The 27,265-nt window shown below is 36.2% G+C and overlaps 1 protein-coding gene across 2 annotated transcripts in view; it reads left to right on the forward strand.

Moving 5' to 3' along the window:
• CCSER2 (coiled-coil serine rich protein 2) overlaps window positions 1-27,265 on the forward strand; it is a 168,921-nt gene that overhangs the window by 120,628 nt on the left and 21,028 nt on the right. For both annotated transcript variants that reach the window (XM_069459967.1, XM_069459968.1), the window contains exons 8-9: window positions 10,948-11,034; window positions 19,448-19,537. In XM_069459967.1, coding sequence (XP_069316068.1) covers window positions 10,948-11,034; window positions 19,448-19,537 — 177 coding nt within the window. The remainder of the gene's footprint in view (window positions 1-10,947; window positions 11,035-19,447; window positions 19,538-27,265) is intronic.

The following is a 27,265-nucleotide window of genomic DNA, read 5'->3' on the forward strand; positions in this document are numbered from 1 at the left end:
AATACTTTCAACTTTTTCTCATTCAGCATGATGTTGGCTGTGAGTTTGTCATATATGGCTTTTATAATTATTCAGTATGTTCTTTCTATGCCTAGTTTGTTAGGGGGGTTTATCATGAAAGAATGCTGGGTTTTATTGAATGATTTTTCTGCATCTATTGAGATGATCATGTGGTCTTTGTTTTTGTTTCTGTGTATGTGGTGAATCATGTTTATTGATTTGCCTATGTTAAACCATCATTGCATTGCTAGGATGAAACCTACTTGATCATAGTGGATTCTCTTTTTGATGTGCTATTGAATTCGGTTTGCCAGTATTTTGTTGAGGTTTTTTGCATCTATGTTCATAAGAAATACTGGTCTGTAGTTTTTTGTTATCGTTGTATCCTTTCCTGGCTTTGTATCAGGGTGATACCAGCCTCATATAATGAGTTAGGGAGGATTCCCTCCATGCTGTTATGGAATAGTTTCTGTAGGATAGGTACTAATTCTTCTTTGTTGGTCTGGTTTAATTTGGCTGTTAATCCATCTGATTCGGGGATTTTTTTTGTTGGGAGATTTTTTGTTACTGCTTTAATCTTGCTGGTCATTATTCATTATTGGTTTGTTCAGAGTTTCTATTTCTTCCTGATTCAGACTTAGGAGGTTGTGTGTTTCCAAGAATTTATCCATTTCATCTAGGTTTTCTAGTTTGTTCACATAGAGGCTTTCATAATATTCATGGATGATATTTTGTATTTCTGCACTTATTAGTTGTAATGTCTCCTTTTTCATTTCTGATTGAGGTTATTTGAGTGCTTTATCTTCTATTTCGGGTTAATGTGACTAATTGTTTATTGATTTTTTTTTTTTTTTGGTCTTTTCAAAGAACCAACTTTTTGTTTCATTGATCCTTTGTGTTGTTTTAGTTTCCATTTCATTTACTTCTGCTCTAAGTATTGTTATTTCTTTTCTTCTGCTGTCTTTGGGTTTGGTTTATTCTCCTTTTTCTAGTTCCTTGAGATGTGACATTAGGTTTTTATTTTATGATCTTTCTTTCTTTTTGATGTAGGCATTTAAGGCTATGAACTTTCCCCTTGGGGCTGCTTTTGTTGTATTACATAGATTTTGAAAACTTGTGTCACCTTTGTCATTCAGTTTGAGGAATCTTTTGATTTCCATCTTAATTTCATCATTGACCCAATGCTCATTCAGAGCAGGTTGTTTAATTTCATTGACTTTATGTAGATTGGAATGTTTCTCTTGAATTGATTTCTAGTTTTATTCCCCTATAGTCTGAGAAGATACATGGTATGATTTTGATTTTTTTGAGTTTACTGAGACTTGTTTTATGGCTTAAGACATGATCCATGTTGGAAAATGTCCCATGTGCTGATGAGAAAAATATATATTCAGTAGTTTTGGGGTAGAATGTTCTGTAAATGTCTGTTAGGTCCATTTGTTCTACAGTCCTGTTTAAAGTCCAGTGTTTCTTTATTCATTTTCTGCATTGATGATCTGTCCAGTTCTTTCAGTGAGGTGTTGAAGTCCTCGACTGCTAAGATGTTAGTGTTTTTATCTGCTTAAATCTAGAATAATTTGTTTTATGAAACTGGGAGCTCCTGTGTTAGGTACATATATATTTAGGATTATTATGTCTTCTTGTTGAATTGCTCCATTTACCATTATGTAATGACCATTTTTGTCTTTTTTTAAACCATTGTTGATTTAAAGTCTATTTGATTTGATATGAGAATGGCTATACATGCTTGCTTTTGGTTTCTATTTTTGTGGAATATTTTTTCCATCCCATTACCTTGAGTCTCTGTAAGACCTTGTGGTTTAGATGACTTTCTTGGGGACAACAAATAATTTGTGTTGTATTTTTTCATCCATTCAGCCAGTCTGTGTGTCTTTTAAGTGGGACATTGAGACCATTCATGTTGAGTGTTAGTATTGATATGTGATGTGGGATGTTGTTTCTGTTCAACATGTTGGATATATCTTATTGTTTTATTTTCCCTCTTGTGCTATTGTTTTATAAAAGCTGTAAGCTGTAACTTTTGTTGTTACACTGGTTGCTGTCTATTGTGCTATTGCATGTACAATGCATTCTTGAGCATTTCCGTAGGGCAGGTCTAGTAGTGACAAATTCCCTTAGTGTTTGCTTGTCTGGAAAAGACTTTATTTCTTCTCTGTTTATGAAACTTATTTTAGCAGGATACAAAATTCTTGGCTGGCATTTATTCTGTTTAAGGAGACTAAAGATAGGAACAGATTCTTTTCTTTTTTGTACAGTTTCTACTGAGAAGTCTGCTATTAGTCTGATGGGTTTTCCTTTGTAAGTTTCTTGATGTTTTTGCCTCTCGGCTTATAGGAGTTCCTTCTTTGTGTTGACTTGGGCCAGTCTGATGACTGTATCCCTTGTTAATTCCTTTTTTGCCATGAATCTTCCAGGTGTTCGTTGAGCTTCTTACATCTGGATGTCTAAATTTCTAGCATGACCGGGAGAGTTTTCCTTAGTTATTTCCTCAAGTAGGATTTCTAGGCCTTGTACATTTTCATCTTTACAATCAGGGATGCCTGTGATTCTTATATTTGGCTGTTTTACACAATCCCATACTTCTCGTAGACTTTGTTCATTCCTCTTGATTCCTTGTTTTTTTTTATTTTGGACTGACTGGGTTAAATTGAAAGAGTTGTCAGGTTCTGTAATTCTTTCTTCTGCTTGGTCTAGTCTGTTCTTTAAACTTTTTTGTATTTCCCTGAATGAATTTTTCATCTACAGACATTCTATTTGGTTTTTTAAAAAAAATATATCTATCTCTTTTGTAAATTTTTCATTCATTTCTTGAATTGTTTTCCTGGTTTCTTTGAGTGGGTTTTCCATTTTCTCTTGGAGCTCACTGAGCTTCCTCAAAAATTCCGTATTTGGAATTTTTTATATGTCATTTCAGTATTTTTATTTTGGATGGGAATCCATTGCTGGAGAGCTGGTGTGCTTCCTTGTGGGTGTCCTTTCACTCTGATTTTTCATACTTCTGGAGTTCTTGTGCTGATTCCTTCTTATCTAGAGCAGCCGTCACTTCTTGTTTTTGGATTTTCTTTTGCTTAGATGGGGCTGTTTTCTCTCCCTCTTAAGGGTGTGTCTGTAGCATATGTTGGATAATAACCTTTGGCATTGCTTGTGGGTACTTTTATGGGGGAGGGGTCTAGGTTGTGGATGAATACCTTGGTTATAGATCTTCTTAGTGTGGTGGTTTTCTCAATTGCTAGTTATTTGTAGGTTATAGCAGTGTCACACTATATGTGTGGGCAGCTTCCCTATCTTTGGTTTTGAAGTCTTTGAAATCCTTTCTCTTTCCCCAGCCCTGTGGTCTTCTTAACAGTGTGAATTATATTGTGATGCCCAGTATAATCTCTGAGACAGCAGTTGGTGCTTGTGGGTAAGAGGCAGCCACGACTATATCATTGAGTCATAAATGTAGTAAAGGGCTGTACAAGTTTTCCTCCCCGTCAGTAGGTGGTGCTTGCAGGAAAGAGCCAGCTGCAGTGTTGTTTTCTGGGACCTGTGACTGGCTCTTCTGTAGATCAGGAGAAGCACTTGGACGCCCCAGGTGCTGGATGGGGCCCTGGAGCTGCCATGGACTCATTTCCACCACAGTAACTGTGGGTGGAAGAGCGAGGCTGAGCCGGGCTGAGTTAGACAAGCCTGTGTTCAGGCTCCACAGAGGCGGGAACAAGAGCTGTCTTGTCAGGCATGGAGGGTCAGCTCCCAGGTCTCTGGGGAAACCACCAGGGAGGGGCTGAAGCAGCCCCATGAAGCCAGAAAGTCTGCTGATGGGGGAGGGACTGTCTGGAATTTGCAAAGGTGGCTTTTGGGAGTGGGTTTCACTCTTCTTCCTCCTCCCCTACCCGGCACATCTCCTTCTGGTGTCTTCCCATGAGCATAGCAAAGTAGCTGAGCTCACCAGCAATGGTGCTACAGGCTGGGAGCTTCCCTGCCCAAGATTCTGCCCTGAACCAAAAGCGCTGCTGTCCTGTGGGGGGAGTGGTGCTCCATGAGGGAGCTGTGGCTCAGACCCACACTGCACTCGCCTTTCAGTTCTGCCCAAGTGGGCTCTCTCTCACCTCGTAAGATTAGTTCATAAATCTCCCTTCTGTGCCACACTATCAATTCTTGGGGTATGGGATCTGGCCTGCGGGTTTGTCCCCTGGTCCCCAAAGTTCACTCCCTGACTATGCCAGGGAGAAGTGTGCTTGTCCTTTCTTGCCCGAGGAGTGCTCAAGTAGGGTTAATATTCCCCTGCTTTAGTGTGTGCCTCCTCTGCTGGAGCAGCCAGGCGAGCAGCAGCAGGGGTGGCTTGTAGGCAGGGAGCTCAGTCCTAGGACCCCTTGGTCTGCACAGGTCTTTAAGAGCAAAGATGTGATCCCCAGTCTCTGTGGAAGCCTCAGTGTAGTAGATGTGCTAACGGAAGGGAAGCAGACACTCCTGAGAGCCTGGGCTCAATCATTCCTTAGAGGCACACATGCCACTCGGCAGCAGTGGGAGGGAAGGGGGTGGAAAATAGTCTGAACGGAGGAGAGCTGGCACTCTGGTCCCCTTTGTCTCTCTCCCCTGTAGGCAGTCTGCCCGAATGTCCAAGCTCTTGGATCACACAGTTCCCTCAGGACCCACTGGTTCTTGTGGCCACTGCAGTCTCAGTAGGAGTTGAGAATTGTTTGTGTGGAGACCAGTGACATGAAAACTGAAGGGCTGAAGCTACTTGGGGAGGACAAAGGCTCACAACGGGTGGAGAAGCAATATGGCACCTGCCGCCTTAGCTCAAGTCTTTGGTGACAGGGAGTGACCCCAAGGGGGCTGGCAGCCTGGTGGTTTGTTTTCAAGAAGCTTCCAGTTCACTGGTGGCAGCAGCTTTTGGGCTCGTGAGGGTAGAGAAGCCCTCCAGCAGCTCGGGAGCCTGCTGACTACCAGAGGTGCGAGGGGAGGAGAAATAAAACTCCCACCTGTCTTTTCCACAGGACTCTAAGTTTCTCAGACATTTATCTCTGCCAAAATCTTACTCCTTATTCTGCCCTGCAACTTCTTCCCATGTAATCTCTGATAGGTTCTGGCACTTCTCCCGCAGAATTACAACTAAACTATGGTTTTTGTATTTTTTTTTTTTCCATCTAAAATTTTTGCTTCTTTCTGAGATGACCTGGCGACCAATGTTTCTAGTCAGCCTTCTTGTCCCCTCACTCAGAATCCAGATTCATTCTAGTGAGTATTTGAAAGTATTTTTAAAAATAATTCTCATCTTAAGGTCTATTTTTAGTTGAAGAAAGCTCTTCACTTTGTAAAAGTTTTTAAGGCCATATTTATTTCTTAAACACAAATAGTCTTTAGTATTTCCAAATAAAGTTATTATTGGCTTTTACATCCTATTTTCAGGGCATACTAATCAGTGTTTGCTTATCATCTGTAGTAACAAATAACCTCAAAACATCGGTGGCTTATCATAGCAAAATTTTTGTCTCACTTATGTTATACATATTTGTTGAGCCTAAGAATACTGAGTTATAGAAATGCCCCCTGTATTTCTGGAGACAAGATTTGATTTCAGAAGTCAAATAAGGCTTTGCCTTAAAGGAAAAATAAATGTGTTAGTTCAAAAGCTGCCTCGTCTCAGGAGGGCTCAGGAGGGCGTCTTGCTGGTCAGTAGAAGCTGCACTTCAAAGAGACAGCTGTAAACTGCGCCTTTGGTTCTCACCTGTTTTGAAAGACAAGGCAGTCCTCCCTTAGAACCAAAGGTTGCCGGAGCTAACAGGTGGACCCCCGGAGATGAGAGCTAATCAGATAGATATGCTAATGCCCAAGGGCCCAGATGGAACCATGCCCTTAAAGTAATTAACACAAAGCACAGCCCATGTTGACTTCTGGGATATCTCTGTCTCCAAGAACACAATCACCAGAGCCAAGATGTCTCTGTTTGTTGCTAAAGTAATAGCCTTATCATAAAACTTAGAAGTTTGCCCCAAGACGATTTTATAACTCATTGTTCCCCTAGTTAGAGTTAGTCAAAGGATCTATAGTAGCCTTTTAGGAGACTTTGACCCTAAAGCAAACTGCCTGTTAGTATGAAAATCTCGTTGCCCTTGGCAACCGGAGCCTGTATGTACCCTATATAATACCTGTGTGGAATTTCAGTCGGGGAGATATTTTATGCGGGTAAAATATTTCCATCCGGATACCCTCCTTTATCTATTTTCATAAACTTTTACATTATAAACTATATCTTTGGCTCTGTGTATTATTATTGCCATTACTTTATCTTTTATTTCTATTTTCTACTATATTTTTCATCCTTTGCAATGACCCCTGCCTGAGAGACCTGATCGGCAGAAAAAAACCTCTTTGCAGGGAGCGTAGCTAACTCCCTGCAAACTGGCGTAGTCAACTTAGAGACCATGATCGGAACAAAGAGAAAACGACCTCTTTGCGGGGAGCGTAGCTAACTCCCCGCACATATTGGCAGTAGGTCAGCTGAAACTCTGCTTCATATATGTCCTTCGTTCTGGGATCCAAACTGAAGGATCAGCCCTTGTTGTGGGACATATTGTTGTGCCAGAGAGAAAAGAGCTTTGACAGAACCACATGTGAATTCTGCTTTGATGTGGCACATGTCATTTTCAAAACAATTCAAGTGGCCAAGCCTGGTTTTAGTGGGGGCAGAGAAGCATCATTTTGTCATAGGATGTAGAGTGATTTATGGGAAAAAGATTGCATATAAAACAATCAAAATCAAAACAATGTAGCATAGTAGTCAACTCCGGTTATCTAATCTTAGCTTTTCAGCTTGTTGAGTACCTGTCATTTTCCAAATTATTTCCTGTGTCTTGGCTTCCATCCCAGTATAATAATATTTTAAATCAGCAGGTCATTAGCAGGCCAACTCTTTGTCAACACTCAGCTGAGATCCATTGACATAGATGATCTCCAGTGATCTCTTAGATTTTTAATTTTTATGACTGGCATTTTAAAAGTAAAGTTGACCCTTTTTCTTGGATTTTTTTTGTGAAAACAATTTTTTATATGTGAAGAAATTATTTTTAAAGAAAACATTTTAATTCCACCTTCTTTACACAACTAGTATCTTCACTTTTTTCAATGTTCCTTGTAGTTCCTCTATATTAGTACTTCATGATAAACATATTGTCACATGGCATTTTCCTAGTCTCTCTTCCTTCTTGTTTAAGATGAGATGCAGTAGCTCACACTGTCTCTTTTCTCCCATATCTTGTTTTCTCTTATACTTTCATCAGCAAATCCCCAACTATGTCACCTTCTCATCTAAATGATCTAGCAGTACAGTTTTCAGTGACATAAATATGCTGTCTTTTGTCATTAAAAATTCAAGGTCTAAAATCTCCACTGCATGCTGCCACTCTGTCCTTATATTTATCTCAGGAGAGCTCCATTTTCCATTCCCCTGATAACCTATTCCAAAGATTAAACATCTCAAGCCCCATGCTCTGCTATGCTTCTCAACCTCTGCAGGTAGCCTTGTGTTCATCAAGCAAAGATCATCTCTTACTGCCTTCTAACTTAAACTTGTGTCTGTCTCATTCTCATTCAGTTTCTTCCACGTAGAGGGGATAAGTGGCCACCATGCTGTGGAAGACCACCTTTTCTCCTGTATGCCTAACTATCTTCTGCTGCTACTTAAGAACCTGAGTACATCTCCTCTGCTCTCCTCTGTCTTCAGTGTGCTTCCTCTGCTTTTTCTTCATCATCAGTTTATAAATTTATATATCTCACTCATCTTAAATTTGGTAAATCAAATAAACTTTTCTTTGACTCTCCTTAAACCCCTATCTAGTTAATGTAGAAACTTGAAAAAATGAAAATAGCTACTGGTTTTCTTGCTGTAGATTTAGCACAGCTTTTGTCTTAAAAGCTTTGTCCCTTTCCTTTTCTGTCACTTCTTTCAGGAATCTCTTATATCTCTTAACATTTTTTCCCATTGTAGGGTTTCCTCTTCCTTTAAATGTTCAATTTATATCTTTAGTTCAGTCCTCTTTGAACTTTTTACTGTCATGATTTCACATATGACGCTTATATAGATAATGTGTAAAATTTCTCTCTTTCGTGCTTTGTAATCCAGTTGCCCGTTGCACATTACTGCTGTGTGTCTCACCCGCGGACAGGTACCTCTAACGGTATATTTAAAATTCATACATGCTCCTCTTTGAACATATTTTTCCTCCTGTATTCTCCATTTCTTTTCATGGCACAGCTATTCACTTTGTCACTCAAGCCAGAAATATGGATGTCACTCTTGACTGCTCCTCTGTGATCTTCTTTCACATGTAGCGAACTGTCAAAATCTCCAAATTGTGATCTCTTCTCCATCTTTGTTATCACTCTCTTCTGTCAAGCTCCTGCCTTCATCTGGATTGTTACCATATTTGTTTTTTTAGAGATGTGGTTTCACTCTGTTGCCTACGCTGGAGTGCAGTGGTATTATCATAGCTTACTGCTGTCTTGAACTCCTAGGCAAAAGTGATCCTCCCACCTCAGCCTCCTGAGGAGCTGGGACTATAGATGTGCGGTACCACGCCTGGGTAGTTTTTTATTTATTTTTTAATTTTTTGTAAAGACAGGGTCTCGCTCTGTTGTCCAGGCTGGTCTCGAACTCCTGAGCTCAAGTGATCCTCCCACAGTGCTAGGATTATAGATATTAAGCCACTGTGCCCCCAGCTGGTTATTACAATATTTTTATAACAAGTTCTTAGCTCAATTTTGTTGCTTTTAGCAAATTTGCCCTTCAAATAGCTACCAAAGCGATTCTAAATACAAATATGTGACTCCTTAGCTAAGACCATGTTTGATAGTCATGGCCCTCTGTGGTCTGGCTCTTAGCTAGTTTAGTAGCCCAGTCACTCCTCACTATTAACCACAGCCTTTGTGCTACAGCATCACTGCTTATAATTCTCCAAATCTGCTATGCGTGTACTTCCTTCTGTATTGTGTTGTATGACACTTACAATTCCTTACCCTAAAATCGAAAGCCTACTACACTTCTCTAACTTCTGATCATCCTTTAAGACTCCACGGGAGTCACTCATTCCCTGGTGTGTTCTCCTTTGTCTACTTTTATGTATAAAACCTTAGAGCAGTGCCTGACATGTAATAAGTGCTATATACATGTTGGCTGTTACTGTTCTTACCACATTGTATTTTGATGGCGATGTAGTAGTGTTTCATCAAGTTGTTATATGTGTTTCGATTGTCCCCTCATAGGACAATTGTAAACTTGTAACTTTCAGATGATACCTTGTTATAGGTTTTCTCATACTTAGGATCATTTTTTTGGCATAAGATAGCTGAATCAGAGAGTGCATTTTTATGACTCTTATACATATAATATGTTTGTCCAGAAAGGTTAGTGGCTGTGTCTGATGATGTACTGTTTTTTTTTTTTTTTCCTGTAATCTTGTTAATCACGTTGGGTGTTTCCCCCTAGTTTAATATCTATAAAGCAATATCTGTGATATTTTAACTTGTATTTTTTTAACAAGTCAAATAGAACATTTTACCCATTTTATATGTATGTTTGCGAGAACTGGCTATTTGTCCTTTGGGGCCTTGAAAATGGTCTTATATGTTTGGATAGGCTCTTAGTGTACTTGAGATATAATTCCTTTGTCATATTTGCATGGATTTCCACCAGCATTTAACTTTAATGTTAATTGTTAAGGTGGTTTAAAATTTTATATAATCAAATATATGTTTTCATTTCTTAATAACTTCACTTGCTGCATAGCTTAGAAATGTGTCCTTCTAAATGTATCGTTAGAAATGTATTTTTCATGATCTGCAGTCCATGTTTTTGTCTTGATTTGTGAATTTTTTAAATTCCTAAACTTTTAAAATTTGACTGGAAATCATTTTTTATATGTAATAATGTCTTTCCCAATTATAGACTACATAACAGGATTTTAAAAATCTTTTCTTCCTTATTGTTTGGGATGCTTATGTGATATGATAAGCCTTTGTAAAATGTCTATTTCTGATCTCTTGTTAAACCGCAATGTATATTTTTTTGTGGCCAGTGTATCTTCTGGAGATGACATACTTTGTCCAGTAATGACACATTATACTCATTGCTTGCATATTTTTCTCTCTGGAGAGATATGATAGATATATCATTCACATATTATTCTAATTTCCTTGCTCATACTACTTCCTCAGTATATATTTCTGGGTAGTTGAATAGTGGTGCACAAAATGGACTAACTGTAAGGTAATAATACTTAACACTGTGGGTATATAACTGGATTCCTGTTTAACTTGACAGTTGGTTTCCATTTAATAATATCAGGCATTTTTCATAATGAAGTTGACAAGGTATTCTCTTTTTGATTCAGATAGTGCTCTTCAAAAAGTGGTTCATGGGAAAAGAATTTCCCTTGTTACCCTTGGAAGGTACATTTCTCTTTTTGCTGATTTCTGAACCAGCCATGAAATCCTCTATGCCTTAAATTATACAATTCCCTCTGCTTGTTGTGCCTTCTGTTTTTTCTAGCAGGCAACTCTTATGCATCTCTTGAAATCTAGCTGAAGTTAATGTTTTGTGTGTGATTTATTTTACTCTATGGCCTATGTCCCGGTTTTTTTAGATGTAAAAAAGGAATAAGAATTCTTGCCTCAGAGGTGTGGTCAAGATCAAATGCTTAAATACCTAAAAATGCTTAGTTTCTGATATCTAATAAGTACTTAATGAATATTAGCTGTTGTTCTCGTTATTGTTAATTTTCTACATGTCAGACTCCATTAGAAGAAGTCTTAGATTTTTTTTTTTTAATAGAGGATTTTTCCCCCCTAAATTAATGAATGGTCCATTCATTCCTTGGTCTTCAGCATTGATTTTTCTTCTTCTATGATATTTTAAATACTTAATCTTAAATTTTTTTAACATTTCAGAATGAAGATTTGTTAAATGAAATAAAACAACTTAAAGAAGAAATAAAGAAAAAAGATGAAAAAATCCAACTATTAGAACATCAGCTTGTGAGTATTATAGTATAATATGTCAAATGGAAGCTTTTCAAATTGGGCAATATATATTTTTATAAAACTGAGCTGCAATTAGAGTTTGACTTTTTTTTGGCTTTCAAATTTGTACTTTTGTATTTTTAGATTTTATGCAGTTTAATAAAAGTATATGATTTAACTTTCAGTGTAAATATTAAGTATTCAATGTGAAAAATTCTTTGTTGATCCATTTTCAGTGGCCTCTGTTGGGGTATTTAAAATCCACTGATTTACATTCATTTTATTGATGCAGGGTAAATGGCTTTCCTTCATACATGTGTTAAGAAACGAGTACTGGTGAATTGAGAACAGGATATTTTCTTTCTCTGTGAACAGAATGAGACTGGGTGTTCAGTGTTTGGTAGCTATAGAGCTCTCAGAGTGAAGGATATTCCCAGAAAATGTTTCTTCCCTATAGGTGATACTGAATGATCCCTCAGAGCCATGTTGGAATCTTTATAATTTTATGAGTGTTATAATTTCAAATGTTAGCCTCATATGAAAATATGTATGATGTCTTAAATTTAATTATAATTTAGTTCATAGTAATATAAAAGGCCATGATAAAAAGAAAATAATGGCCTAAAAATTGTAACAGTAAAAAGAAAATCTTTGTTGGAAGTCAGAAGCATATCTTGGTCTAGCAAGGCAATTTAGCAGTATGAAATATTAATCTCAGCCAGAATATAAGAGATATAACATACTGAACTCTGAGCCACTGAGGTCAGATCAGAGATTCAGCTCATAAATAAATAGTTAGAACAGAAAGATCAGATATTATGATTAAAGTGACAAAGAAAATTTATGAATCTGAATAAAGAATAATCTAATATTGCAAATTGAGGTCCTACAAAATACAAAACTGAAAAGGATAATAATAAGACCTAATGTTTGTGTTTCGAAGCTAAATACAAGAACCCAGCCAGCTTTCAGGGAAAAGAAAAAAGATAGCAATGGGAATTAAGTAAGCTTCAATTTTTGTGAAAATATATTATAGAGCACAAGATACTGTGCCTTGTGCACTTTAGAAAAAAGGTTATGAACCTCATATTTTATATCTACACAAATTTTTATTTATATACAAAGGTAATGTCTCTAATGTCTTGAAAAATATGCTGTGCAGTTAACAATGCATTCCAAATACTTGAGAGAGAAATTAAGAAATGACTTAAGAATAAGGAAGTAAAGATTAAAATGAATGAGTAGTGAAATGGAAATGATCTTTAGAGAAACTAATGGGAATAAACTTGCAGACCATTAGTTGGAGAAAACCTACTGGTCATTATTTTATCTAATGTAAATTATATGTTATTCAAATGTTAGGATTTATTTGAATTTATAAATCTTTAGTTTTTCTGAAATTAAAAAAATTATAATTTAAAAATTTTAATTCACTGTTAGTTTTGGAAAATATTTAGATTAAATTAAGTAAGTTTGAGGAAGAATATAGGAATATGGTGAAGGATGTCAGAAGTACTGAATTTTTTATCTTCTACAAATCAGTATCCCAAGCAATTTTTTTAATATACTTAGATAAATTATGATACTGTTTGTGAAATGCTTTAAGATGGTTATTAATAGGTTGTAATAATGTATCTTGCAATAAATAAAAGTAAATAAAGATAAAGTAGAAAAATACCAAGAAAAACCTAAAAACAGCAAAACTAAGGTAACAGAAATTAAACCAAATGTAGCAGATATGATAGTAATTTTAAATTGTCCTATGTCTTTGCAGAGAGTTTGCTTGAGGATTTAAAGCAAAATTCAGTAACTTGCCTTGTACAAAAGAGATTTAGCTAAAGTAAAATGGCCTAATAAGGCTGAACATAAAAGGTTGGGGGACACAGAATAAAATTATTCTCATAAAAAATACTGGGGTTTCAATATTAAAATTAGGAAAGTAAATTTAAGGCTGAAAGAATTATGAAAAGAGGTCACTTTATATTGATATGTGATTAATTAAAGGTCAATCTTTTTGTGCTGAAAAGTTTTAACAAAATGTTCTTTTAACCTCCACATGCATCTTTAAAAAATAAAAACAGGTCTCTTCCTAGATGAAATAATATCATCTTTAAGCAATTAACAGTAATTTCTTAATATATTCTAATATCTTGTCCATATTCAGATCTCCCAAAACATCCTGTACATTTGATTTGTGTAGACTAGAATCCAGTCTAGGATAGTGCATGACAAATGTTTATGTCCTTTAGTCCCTTTTAACTTACTGACAAGACTGAGCCAGTTGTCCTGAACAATATCTCACCTTGAAAATAATTTTTAGAAAGATTTAAGAAATATCAAAGATAATCTGAAAGAAAGAAAACGAGAAAATTGAAAGCATTAATCTTTAACAGTGTATACCTTGAAATTCTCTGTATTTGGTATATTTAACCTAGAAATCATAATTATTATATAGGAACCTGTCACCTGTTTTTCTATGTGCTGTGCATAGTTTTCCTACACATTGCTTGGGCAGCCGTGGCACATTCAGCTAGAAATTCCCTCTGTAAGCACATCAGAATCATATTAGCCCATTTACAGATTGCAGGGGAATTGCAGCCTGTATCAAGAGAACTTTGTGAAACTTACTTGAAAGTTCCTGTTCTTGAACCTAGAGACTAACATTTATTATGGTTTTCTCAACATAAATTTAGAAGATTAGAGAAGATTCACTGCTTGTCATTGCAAACAGTGATCCTCTGGGAAGTGAATGTCTTACTAAACGAGTTTTAAGGGGCCATGTGTTCTTTTTGTAGTAGGGAATTAGAAGTCATTCAGAAAGATTTTTTTTTTTTTTTTTTTTTTTTTTTGAGACAGAGTCTCACTCTGTTGCCCAGGCTAGAGTGAGTGCCGTGGCGTCAGCCTAGCTCACAGCAACCTCAAACTCCTGAGCTCAAAGGATCCTCCTGTCTCAGCCTCCCGAGTAGCTGGGACTACAGGCATGCGCCACCATGCCCGGCTAATTTTTTCTATATATATTTTTTTAGCTGTCCATATAATATCTTTCTATTTTTAGTAGAGATGGGGTCTCGCTCTTGCTCAGGCTGGTCTCGAACTCCTGAGCTCCAACGATCCGCCCACCTCGGCCTCCCAGAGTGCTAGGATTACAGGCGTGAGCCACCGCGCCCGGCCAGAAAGATTTTAATAGTATAAAGTTTAGTTATGGAACTCTAGAAAGTCACTTGTTCAAAATCAAGAGAATTTAAAAAGGATATAAACCATATATAATATATATATATAAAAAACAGCATTTTTCACATTTATCAAAATTAAAATCGCCTTTCTATATTTTAATTTTTAATTTTTTCATTCTTTACATCTGTAAACTACTTTCTTAAAATTAGAAAAAGTTGTCAGAAGAACCATAGATGAGGAATTAGGTTCTTATCTCCGGTATTAATTAGCTGAATGACATTGGCTGTTTTCACACCTCTGTAGGGCTTTCTTTATCCAAAATGTGGAGATTTTTCTAGGTGATTTTAAAGTTCCTTTTCATTTCTAACCTTTTCTTTTTAAAAAAAATACATTCACCTCTAACCTATGTTTGCATGCAGATTTTCATAAAAATAAAGCGACACTATTGTTAAATTCAAATTTTATATGTGAAATATGTTGATATAAAATCAGATTGCAGTGCTCCAAGAATTTAACTGAAAGGTATAGAGATTTGACTATTCAAACCTTATTCTAAAATGCTAAGAAAGAATGCCTGTTTATCTTCATCTCAATATACTAGTTATATAATAGTTAATTTAGATACATGTACTTGTTGAATCCTCAGAATAATCTTGTGAAATTACTGTGAAATTTTCTTTGGGGAGACATAGAAAGTGGAACTCAGGTTAAGTGGGCCATCAGTGAAGTATATTTGAAAATCGTGACAGATCCAGGTTCAAATCCTGACTTAAAATTTAATAGCTGTGTTCTCTGAGGGAAGTTTTGTAATCTCTCCTAATCCTCTTCTATAAGTGGGAATACTAAAAATAATACTGACCATATAGGGCTGCGATAGTTGTTAATTAATTACATATATAAACTGCCTAATGCTAGGCCCTTGGCTGCATGATAAATAGTAATTCTTATTTAATGACTTGCTGTAAAGCAGGGCATATCTTATGATGTTTTAAGTTTCAAGTAAAAGTCCCTAAAAGTGACTTAAGAAATAAGAACAGCTGTAAACTCAAATATCAAGAAAGTGTATAGGTCCTCTCCATTTCCATGGTTACTTATTGGTCTTTTGGTTAATGGTTGAAGTTCTAGGTTGACTTTTCTTGAATCCTCTTGGCTGTCCCTTCGTGGTCATAGATGTCTGCTGTAGCTCTTTGTGTCACGTTACCACACAGCAATACCCAAAGGTGGGAAAAGGGCCTATTACCTGTAGTGCCTGTTTTTAAAATTAAGGAATATCTTCTCAGAAGGACCCTAGACTTTCCTTTGTGTTTTATTGGCTAGATTTGGGTTACTTGTCCCTTACTAAGCATAGCTGTACTAGGATTAACCAGGTTGGTTTAGACTAATCAAGATCTATCTCCTTGGAGTAGAGGATTAGGACACATTCCCCTGAATATGAAACTACATAGAAGGCGAGCATCTGAATACAGTCTGTCAGCAATAAAGAAAGCAGATGAGCCAGGCATAGTGGCTCACAGCTGTAATCCTAGCACTTTGGCAGACTGAGGGAGGAGGATCGCTTGAGGCCAGGAGTTCGAGGTTACAGTAAGCTGTGATTGTGCCATTGCGCCTCCAGCCTGGGCAACAGAGTGAGACCCTATCTCTAAAAAAAAAAAAGAAAAAAAGAAAGATGGTAGTCATTTTAAATATGTTGAAGTGGTATTAAAAACTGGATTTTCCAAATTATGGAAAATTCATATATTTACAAAATATTATTTTTCAGTATGTGTCAACATATTGACCACAGAAACAAAACTGCAGTCAGTCCTCCTTATTTAGGATTTTCAATTGTATGATGGTGCAAAAGCTATGTGCATTCAGTGTACTCCTCCATTTATAATGAGGTTGTGTCCCAGTAAAGCCACATAAATTGAAAATATTATAAATTGAAAGTGTGTTTGCAGTGATATTATGATGGATTTTTCAGGATGTAACCCCTTCATAAATTGAGGAGCACCTATATTTCTGGACTTGCCATGGTCAGGATAAAATAGTAATGTGCTTGCCTTATGATAAGTGTTTTTTAATTTTCTCTTGTTTATATATCTCTGATATATGTGAAAAGTTAAGTCCTATTACACTGAATTCCAAGAGACTTTAAGTTGATATGCTTATACGTTGAATTTCGTTTCAGTAACTATCCTATTTCTTAGGAATGGGAAATATGTCTGTACTATAGAAATTTTTGTTTTTAACTAGATTTTATTTTGTATAAGGAAATTGGAATGATCTAATTGCAATTAATAAAAAAATTTGATAATTGGTAAATATTTTCAAAATAGAAACTTACTATTTTAACTTGATGCAACAATCAGTAATTTTTTAGGTTTTCCTACAAGAAAGTATATTTATCTCCAGTGGGGTTGTTTAATAAATAATATGGTTATTTTCCAGCTTCACACTAAGGTGGAATTTTCTTTATCAGTCTTTTCATTCTTTTTTTGAATTTGACAATTGTTTGAGAGACCAGAGTTTATACAAGTATATTACTCTGTGTTGTATAAATGAGTGTGTTTTGAGTGGGATCATGTGTACAGAGTTCATTTGTGAACTGAGATGGTTATAGGGATCTTGTCAAAGGGCAGGGACCCTTCAAAATATTTCAGTCCAATAAAGTCAACACATGATGAAAGAGGCTTCCTAGCACTGTACATGTGACCAGACAAGCTGTAATGTGGACTGGTGACATTTAATGTCCAGTAGAGTCTTACCAAAAATGCATTTAAAAAACTGTTCTAGAGGCTGGGTGCGGTGCCTTATGCCTGTAATCCCAGCACTTTGGGAGGCCTAGGCAGGAGGATTGCTTGAAGCCAGGGGTTTGTGACCAACCTAGGCAACATAGCAAGACCTCATCTCTACAAAAAATTTTTAAAAAATGAGCTGGGCTTGGTGGTACATGCCGATAGTCCCAGCTACTTCGGAGGCTGAGGCAGGAGGTTTGCTGGAGCCCAGGAGTTCAAGGTTGCAGTGAGAACTATGACGATCACATGACTATAGTCCAGTCTGGGTGATGGAAGACACCCTGTCTCTAAAAAAATAAAAAATAAATTTAAAAAGAGGCTATTGCATACTTTATGGCCATTAGGAGACTCCTATGCCAAGTAAAAGCTTCTCACAACACACTTCAGGATGGGCCAGGGAGCTCACAAAGACCTTATGTAGTGTATTGAAAGTTTTTCTGTGGAGTTATTTCAGAAGGTTGATGAATGTAACTTTCTGAACTGGGCAGAAAGAATCTGAGGCTAAACCTACTATAAACAGAAACCTCTTCATAAAATAGGAAATACCAGTACCAATCCTCAGCAAGAGGAGGGGAACAAATGCTACAGAAAATCAGATGTATCTTCAAGTATAACCATGATAAGGGTGGCCAGATTTGGCAAATAAAAATACAGGAGACCCAGTTAAATCTGAATTTCAGATAAACAATAAATTTTTAATATATGCATATCCCATGTAATATTTGGGACATACTTTCTCTAAAAAATTATTTGTCATTTACCTGAAATTCAAATTTAACTGAGCTTCCTATATTTTATTCATCTGCCCTAATCTTGAAGTATAACCATCATCACAAGCAAATCCAACTCCTAAGAAGGCAAAGGTCAAAGGTACTTAAGACATCAACAGTTAAAATTTATTTGGCTACTACAAACTGACCAAACTTTCTTTTACTTTAAAGCAGTTGTTCTCAAGCTGAACACACACTGGAATTAGCTGGAAAATAGAAAGAGCGAAAGAACAAACGAAAGGAAGGAAAGGAGGGAGGAAGGGAGGCAGGAAGGAAGAAAGGAGGAAAGGAAGGAAGGAAAGAAGGAGGAAAAGAAGGAAGGACGGAAGGAAGAGACACCCACATCTTCCCCTAGGGATTCGTATTAAACTGCTCTGGGGTGGGATCCAGGTGATGCTAATGTGCAGCCACGTTGGGAACCACTGCCTTCAAGTGAAGAGATGTCTGTACCTGCCTATTCAGCAAAAAAAACTTTCCTGAAGTGGTAGAGAAGCAAATGAGACTGATAAACTGTATTTGCAGTTATAAGGCTCCTGAAACTCAAAACTCACAGTGAATCCACATTGACAGTAGCTCCGAATGTACTGAGGTTAGTTTGGCAAAGAGACAGACTGGCTTATTTGTAGTTCTTGTTATCAAAGTAACATTTCTAATCATACCCTTTGTCCTAGTAATTCCACTTTGGAGAACCATTCTTAAGGAAATATTCAGAAATCCAGATGAATATTTATGTACAAAGATGCTAATCATAGTATATGCTATATAATGAAAAATTATAATTCATGTACAAAATGCAATAATAGGAAAATGCTCAAACAAATTTTGATGCAATTATGTCAAAATACGCCAAAGCAAATGAAATCATTTTTTTCACGAAATATTGAATTATGACTGAAAACCCTGGCAATATAATTTTAAGAAGTAGAAGCAGGATATGACAAACAAAAAAAGCAATGCTACAGTGACTGTAGTACCATATAAGTTAGGGAAGTACTATAAATTTTGCAGTGTTTTCTCTCTCTTTCTCTCTCTCTCAGGTCTTGCTGTATCTCCTAGGCTGGAGTGTAGTGGTGCGATCGTAGCTCACTGTGACCTCAAACTCCTGGGCCCAAGCGATCCTTCTGCCTCGGCCTCCCAAGTAGCTAGGACTACAGGCACATGCCAGCATGCCAGGCTAATTTTTCATTTTTTGTAGATACGTGGTCTCACTATGTTGCCCAGGCTGGTCTTGAACTCCTGGCCTCAAGTGATCCTCCTGCCACAGCCGTCCAAAGTGCTAGTGTTACAAGCGTGAGCTACTGTGTCTAGTGCTGTGTATCACTATATATATATTCTACATCCATATATTTAATACCATATGTATTGATACACATAAAATCATATACAGTGTTTTTTTTTTGGTTTTTTTTGGTTTTTTTTTTTTTACCAACAGTGTAAAAGATTGCCAAGAGTAATTTGGACTATTTAAAATTCTAGCCTTAACTGGCTGATTCTTGAACCTAATCCCTGAATAGGATGAGAGACTACTGAAAAGACCTTGATGTTTGCTGTAGTCACTTTTTTTCTTCAGAACAGTAGCCAGAACTATTTTGCAATGTGTGACTTTTTTGTTAATTTGGTTTTGTACTTCCTATGAGAACCCCTAATTATCTTGTTGTTGTATATGTCCAGAATTAAACCAATGTAAAAATTTGTGTTTTTGTTTAGGCAACTCAGTATAACAACCACCAAAAATCTAAAGAGGAAAAATGCACATATGCTGATAAATATACCCAAACACCTTGGAGAAGAATTCCTGTGAGTAACGTGTTCTTAACCTCCTCTCCTGTCTTTTGCTATTTTGATGTTGTATTCCACGCTTTTTCCTCTAATCTCTAATAATTTTGAATCTGTCATGGCTGTTAATTTTTTTCTTAGGTAAGTTGTTTTTTGCTTGTCTCTTAGGTGTTTATGTGCTTTCTAAAGCTTCTCTTGTGTGTCTTATATAAGCGAATGTGCATTTAATAGCTTTTCCATTCTGCACACTGTAGCTCATTTTGAGTGTCTGCACTTCTCTCATCGCATGTACTTATGAGAGAATATTTCCACATGTCCAAAAGTAAGCAGGAGTCCAGTATGCAGTCACCCCACTTTAGCAGCATATGATACTTTGAAAATATATGATGTAGCATATTCCCTTTCTTTGGGAAACTTTTCACATATGTTTTATTATTACAATTACTCAAATGTTGAGGATATTAGGAAATATAAATGCATAAAGATACAGATAGTAAAGGCTATTACTTAGGCAGAACTAGGGAATGGTTTCTTCTAAACAGTAGAAAATAACCTTGTATTCATTCCATGCTTGTTTGTTGTTTTTCAAAAATGTTATATCTCAAAACGTATTTAGTGCTAAAAATACCCTGATGATCATTTAATCTGAACTCCGTTCATGATGTGCCTGAGCCAGAGAATCATCATATGGCCATTAGCCAACATTATCCTATTGTATGGGGCTAGTTAATAGACATTTCTCATTAAGAAAATGCCTAAAGAGCTGGCCTTGACTCTTCTTTTGCTTTGTATTTAGAAGTGGATTCCTAGTAACGCATATGAACAGGGAAATATAGTGGGTAATGCAATGAACAATCCAATTTGTAGAACTTGGCTATAGGCATTAAGATTTATAAAATAGTTATTTTGTTTCTATTCATCTAGTAAGTCATGATTTTGTGTGTGTAAGGTACAATGGTATAAATTAATTTATTCAAAAAAAGTTTGATGATCTCTCATCTAAGATATTAAGCTCTCTAAGTAGAACTGGGGAATTGGGGAAGGAAATACACAGATAAATAATGATTCCTCCATTTATAAGTACTTATTAAAGGAACTAAGTCTATAAGATTCAAAGGATTGAGAAAGTCTAGTTGAAAGAATCAAGGCAAGGGGCTTGGTGAAGAAGGTGAAGGTTGTGTTTAAATCATAGAAAGCAAAAACTGCCAATAGAAATGATATTTTATTTCTTTAATGTCAAAGGATGTAGAAACTCATCTGTTTGGAGACAGAAAATAAAAGATTGTGCCCCTTGATTCTGGACGGAGGTTTGGGCTTTCCAGGTTTCTCTGGTTTCTCCACAGGGATGTTTGTGCCTTCTGATGACTGTGCTACTAAATAGATTGGTGATTCCATTTTGCCATCCTCATGAAAGTCTTTATATCTGTCCTGACTCCCTCAAACTCATTGTGCTGGAAACTGGGTATTAGTCAGCCTCCTGACCAGACAAAAATAACTGGTACAACACAACCTCATTACATTCTGGAATATATTCCTGGCTTAGTTTTACTATGATCTTGGGTTAAGTAAAGATCAATATTCCAGGCTTGCACTGTAGTACACCCAAACTTTAGCTTTCCCTGTTATCTATTACTATAGGAATCACCTGGCTAAATATAATATCTTTGTTTTGTAGATAAGAATATCCAGGGAGATTAAATAGAATATTAAAGGTTCAATAATTAATAAATGACTGAGCTATTAATAAAACGTAGGACTTCTGGTGCTAGTTCAAGGTTCTCTCCCCCGAAAGCACACTGAGGCGTCTTGGAGGATGAGAGGTTTTGCAGATTACAATAGGAAGATATCTTTGGCAAAAGGAGCAGTGCAAGTAAAGGCAAAGAAGTAGAAGGTACAATTAGGCAATAGTAAGTACATGATTTCAGCTGGAACACTGACGTATAGGGGAATAGTGAAAGTTAGTGTTAAAGCTCATTTTAAGGTAGAATTCAAAATTTTAATCTAAGAATTACTAGAAAAGTAGGTTTATGGAGTTGTATTTATTTAGTTAAAAAGTTATATATTTATTTACTTAAATAACAATTATTAAATATTAAATACTGAGTTTTTTTCTAATTTTTTTCTGTTCTTTGGGATTTATTTGAAATACATTATTTTGGAAACCATTTACTGAAATTACAATGATCTTCTTGTCTCTTTAAAAAAGTCACACTTTACTCTAAATGTTATTTTTTTAGCAGGAACCCAACATACTTAAACAAGATTTTGATGATGGGATGTGGAGATGCAGTGTGATTCTTCTTTGGCAACATTTAGTTTGTTAGGCAGTAATTTGGGGAGTTAAAGCATGTTATATTAAATATCTCCACACTGAGTGTAAGTAAAAAATTTTTTGATCTGGCTAAGCCTTTGAGAAGTTTGAAAGTTATAATCTGAGTCTTGTTCATCACCATTTCTTGTAATATTTTAGGAAATCTAAATGTCCTCTTGACACCGTCTCACTCAGTTGAAGATTATATAGTAGAATTCACCTCAGAGATTTGTGAGGCAAATGTGGGCATTTCCTCTGAACATTTCCTAGAAAATGAAGGGGGAAATCTGGCTGCAGTGAGAAAGAATGGTGGAGGAAAGTGGATTACTGTCTATAGAACTTGTTGGCAGCCATTTAGGAGGTGGAAAGAAATATGAAAAAAATAAGATAAACACTTCAGTCAGAACCTGCCAGAAGAAGGATAGTGGTTGGCTACCAACAGCAGCAGAGCAATGGAAATTTGAATGTATCGAGCCCAGTGTAAATTTTCTTCATAGATTTGTCCAAAGGGATTTTGGTATCACCTAATGGCTACGAATGAGATCTTTGATGTAGAGAACCAACAGGAAATAAGAGGAAGAAACAAATTATTAGAACAGGGGAAAGGAAGAAAAGCAGATATTCACTTACTCATTCAGCAGATTTTCATGTGCATACTCCCTGCCAGGCACTGTCTTAATCTGGAAATGTAAATGTGAAGAAGTTGGAGTCCCAGCCCTCAAAATGTTTACAGAAACCTTCATTTGGCCTAAATGGTGTCAGTTGCACTCTTTTCCTGCACATGAAGAAGCTAAGACTAAGAAGTAATTTGTGCAAGTACTTACACAACTTGTATACAGCAGTCTTATGGAGAAGACCTATTTTCACTAACTTGTAGGTAATGTCTCCGTTGCCTCCCTTTTGAATGGCTGCAGGAGGTGAGGTGGCTGGAAGGAATAGAGAGGAGAAAAGGGTCATAACTGTGGGAAGGGAGGACAGAGGCTTGATCTCAGTGAGAGATCATGATAAGGACTTACTTCCCTGAGAGAAAAAGACAGATGCCCGGTTTGCACTGTATGGTAGAGGTCTCAGCAGGCCATTGTGGTAATCCATAGAAACATACTTGTATTTAAAATTCCTGGGAGAAAAATATTTATGATTGAAAGTGTCCATAGTTTTAGTAAGAATGTAAAAAAAAAAAAAAAAAATCCTCCACAACCAAATTAGATTCAGTGCAATGTTGAAGAAATCTATTGACTTAGTAAATTACATAGATAATTACATAAATTACATAAATAATTTTCTCAATAGAAAATACAATTCAACACCTCTTCTTAAAGGAATGAAAAAAAGTAGAATACTAAGGATACTCATGAATTACATGGAGCCTAAAAACATATGCTTAAAAGAGAAACACTCTAAAGTGGCCTTTTCCTCTATCTGTCCCTTTTTATAGAGAGATGACAATATATTCATTCTATAGCAAATCTATTTGCTATCTTTGAATCTATTTCAATATTTATATTTAAATTTAAGGAAAATTTAAATTACTCAAATCACACTAACTACTGACAACGATTGTTATTTCATATATGGTTTTCCAGTGTTTTTTTGTAATGTATGTATATGGGTGTGTGCACAGATCTATCATTTCTATTGAGATGGAATTAGTAATATGTTATATTTTAACCTGCCTAGGTGGTGATGGTGATAATTGCTATTTTTACTATTTGGTTTCATCTTTTGCTAAACCCAAACTGAAAGAATGCATTGCCTATAATCAGTTAAAAATGAATTCCCTTACTGAATGGTCCTTTGCAAGGTTCTGGAAATACATTACCACAGTTTTTTCTGAAAGGTTTATACACGTTTGTACTGCCACCAGCTAAGTATGATTAGAAAGTGGCTTGGTGGCCACGATGTTAGGTTTTATGATTCAAGTGTCCGATGTCATTAGATTCTAAAAGCCAGTGGTATTTCCCTCTACAAAAGAAAAATACAAAAAAGTCCTCCGTGGCTAGGAGGGCCTCCATCACAGTGTCATTTCAGGTGGTACTGGGAGGCTGCTGCCAACTATTTCTGCTATGCCCTTTCCTGTTATGTGGTGGTTTCTTACCTTAAAAATTCTGACTTTCTTCCTCCTGGCTTAAGAAACATTTTTTTAATTATGCTATTTTCTGCATGTATTAATATTGAATGTAACCTTTGTGTATTGATTATATATTTTGATCCTCAGAATTTTGGGAGTGTCTTTCTGCCTATGCTAACATTTGGCTTTCATACTACAGGTGCTTTTGGTGTTGGAGGTGTACTGGTAAAGATCAAAAATGTTTTGTTTTGGGTTGGGTGTGGGTGTTACTTGTGAGATTTAACTCAGCAAAGGACAATAGCTAAACACCTGCTGGGTGCTGTTCATTTGGGGTAAGACAAAGGTTTTACTGCTATAGGGAGCTGCCTAAGACATGCTGTAGGCATAATACAGGATCCTTTTATGTGTCCAAAAACAGTGTTTTCAGCGTTGAGGACAAATATGAAGCATTTCTTACCTGTTGGAATAAAGGGGGAGATCCCCTTCTTAGGAAAGGAGTAATGCAGTGGTGTGAACTACCCTTAGTCCTGCATTATAAGGAGAAAGCAGCCACAGTAGGACTAAATTCTGGATTGAGAATGAAAGGCTGCCTTAGAGCTGTGCTGTCCCATACAACCTTCTGTGCTGTCCAGAGCAGTAGCCACTAGTTACATGCAACTGTTGAGCATTTGAAAATGTGGCTAGTGTGACTGAGGAAGAGAATTTTTAATTTGATTTGTGATTAATTTAAATGTAAATAGCTAAATGACTGGTAGATACCATCTTGGACAAAGCAGCTTGGAGCTAATGATGTATACTTAGATGGACATGGGAAAGCCACCTGGGGCAGTTAAGTAAAGGGTCAGTCAGTGAAGGCAATTTTCAAAAGAAATAAGATAAGAGAGATGGAGTTCAGATTTAGGCGGGGGAAAATAAGAGAGAAAGAAATAAGAATGAGCTGTAGGAGCAGAAGATGATAGCTTCAAAGGAAAGTAAGCAAATCTTTTTCTCTCATCTGAAAGAAAAAAATACCCAGATAGAAGAAGGGTGAAATGGATAACACACACAAAAAAACAATAATGTAGAAGGTGCTTAATCATTCACACAAAAGTAGTTGAAGAGAGTAGGAATAGTGCTGGAGGATGGTGGTTGTGTGAGAAATCAAGATTCGTTTTAAACATACAAACTTATAAAACTATTTTAAAAGATAATGTGACTCTACTGATCTATGTACAAGCATATTCTTAAAAATAGCATTGTCTTTTTGAATATTATTTTTGTGTATTTTCAATATTGATTTAAAAACATTTAACATTAGTATTTAAAGATATGAATAGTTATTTTGCACATTAAGTAAATTCTAGAATTTCATGATGTATACCTTTTATAGACCAGTTGCTTGAACATCCTACGTTAACTAGAGAAGCCAAAATACTAGGAAAAACCTTTCTGTAGTCATACCTTCAAATCCCTTACTATTTATCCTTTAAATCTCAGGTAGAGACAGTAGGATGGACCCAAAGGATTGACCTGGCCTGTCATGTAATGACCTGCTCTAGATTACTCTGAAAATTGAGTGTAGGAATAAACAGACTATTATATCAGTATGAAAAAGTGCCTACCAGTTAAAACTCAGAATGTGCACAATTTGATCTAATACTAGTTTTCTCTCACATTTTAAGAACTCATTCTATCATATATAGCAAAGAGGCAAGGAAAGGTGATTTTATATACATTTCAAAGTACTCTGTTGGATTTAGTTTTTAGTCCCGAGTCAAAAATTAATCCATGTTATAGCATATGTAATAGATATACATATATGAATTATAAAAATTTAACAACTGGAATATGGTCAGCATTATCAGCAATCCTTTGTGCTTAGAATTAGGCTCTCATGCCTCAGATTTACTGAGTCAAGTATGTTCCCATCATAACTATTTATGAAATAGGAAAGGTAAAATCAGAAAGCTGTCATAGCTATATCAGAAAAACCATATCAAATGTTTATAATTTCCAAAGGAGGAGGAGTTCTGTTCCTGGCGATCATAATTTACTAGCAAAGAATCCTGCTCTTTTTTTTCCCCCTCTGCCTGGAGGATGGGATGGAATGCTAACTGAAAAGAACAATGTAGGCAAAAGATTTGTCTAATGGATAATCTCTTCAAAATCCACTTTCATTTGGACCATGTGCTTTCCCAATTTGGAAGTGGGCGGCATTATTGGTTAATTTTTACTTGCGAAAAATGTCCTGATTGTAAGTTTAGGTGTGCCTTTTTTTTTCTGTTCTTCTTGCATTATCATTTATCTATGTATCTATGAAAATATGTATCTATGGATACAGATATATCCCCAAAAGGACTTAAGGGGTTTATTTCCTTGCCAAGTTCTTTTATTTATATTCGTTATTATCTATATTTTAAAATGTCAGAAGTATTTTAATTAAGTGAAAAATACATATACAAGGGTGTTTAAATAATAAATATGATCTGGTCATGCAATTATTTTAAAATTGTTTAATGTTTGATCAATATTAGACATTGGCCATTGAATACAGCCTATGTTTCAATGAGCTAAATGTTGACAGGAGCCACCTGTATTGCTGAGAAATTGCATGGCATGCAGAATTTATGACAACACACCAAGAATTCTATTATGCATGTCTTGTATTTTTTTAAAAAAAATAGTACTGTGACTTTTATGGTTATATCTGAAACCAATAACTGAAAAAATAGAATTGTTTTTTAAGGCTAGGAACAAATTAAATACAGATATTATAGCAATTGAGTGGTTTATTGGTTATAAATATATGGTTATCTAAATCTATATCCTCCATTACCAAATGCCAGAACTATACAAGGCATTTTCAAAACTTTGTTTGAAGTATCCATTGAAAGAAGCAAAGTTTGCTTGTATTGTAATTCTGCCATCCCCAGTCCCCGGGCTGCGGACCAGTCACTCCATGGCCTGTTAGGAACCAGGCAAGCAAGTGAAGCTTCATCTGTATTTACAGCCGCTGCCAATGGCTCACATCACTGCCTGAGCTCTGCTTCCTGTCACATCAGTCACTGTCTCCCATCACCCCCACATGGGACTGTCTAGTAGCAGGAGAAACAAGCTCAGGGCTCCCACTGATTCTGCATTATACTCAGTTGTATAATTATTTCATTATATATTACAATGTAATATTAATAGAGATAAAGTGCATAGTAAATGTAATGTGCTTGACAATATCCTGAAAACCACCCCACCCCCACCCTCCCCCCTAGTCCATGGAAAAATTGCCTTCCATGAAACTGGTCCCTAGTGCCAAAAAGGTTGGGGACTGCTGCTGTAATTAGAAAAGATCCATAATAAGTTGCTAAAATAGTACAGAGATCCCTTGTGTCCTTCA

This window comes from Eulemur rufifrons, chromosome 28, assembly GCF_041146395.1.
Source record: "Eulemur rufifrons isolate Redbay chromosome 28, OSU_ERuf_1, whole genome shotgun sequence".
NCBI lineage: Eukaryota > Metazoa > Chordata > Mammalia > Primates > Lemuridae > Eulemur > Eulemur rufifrons.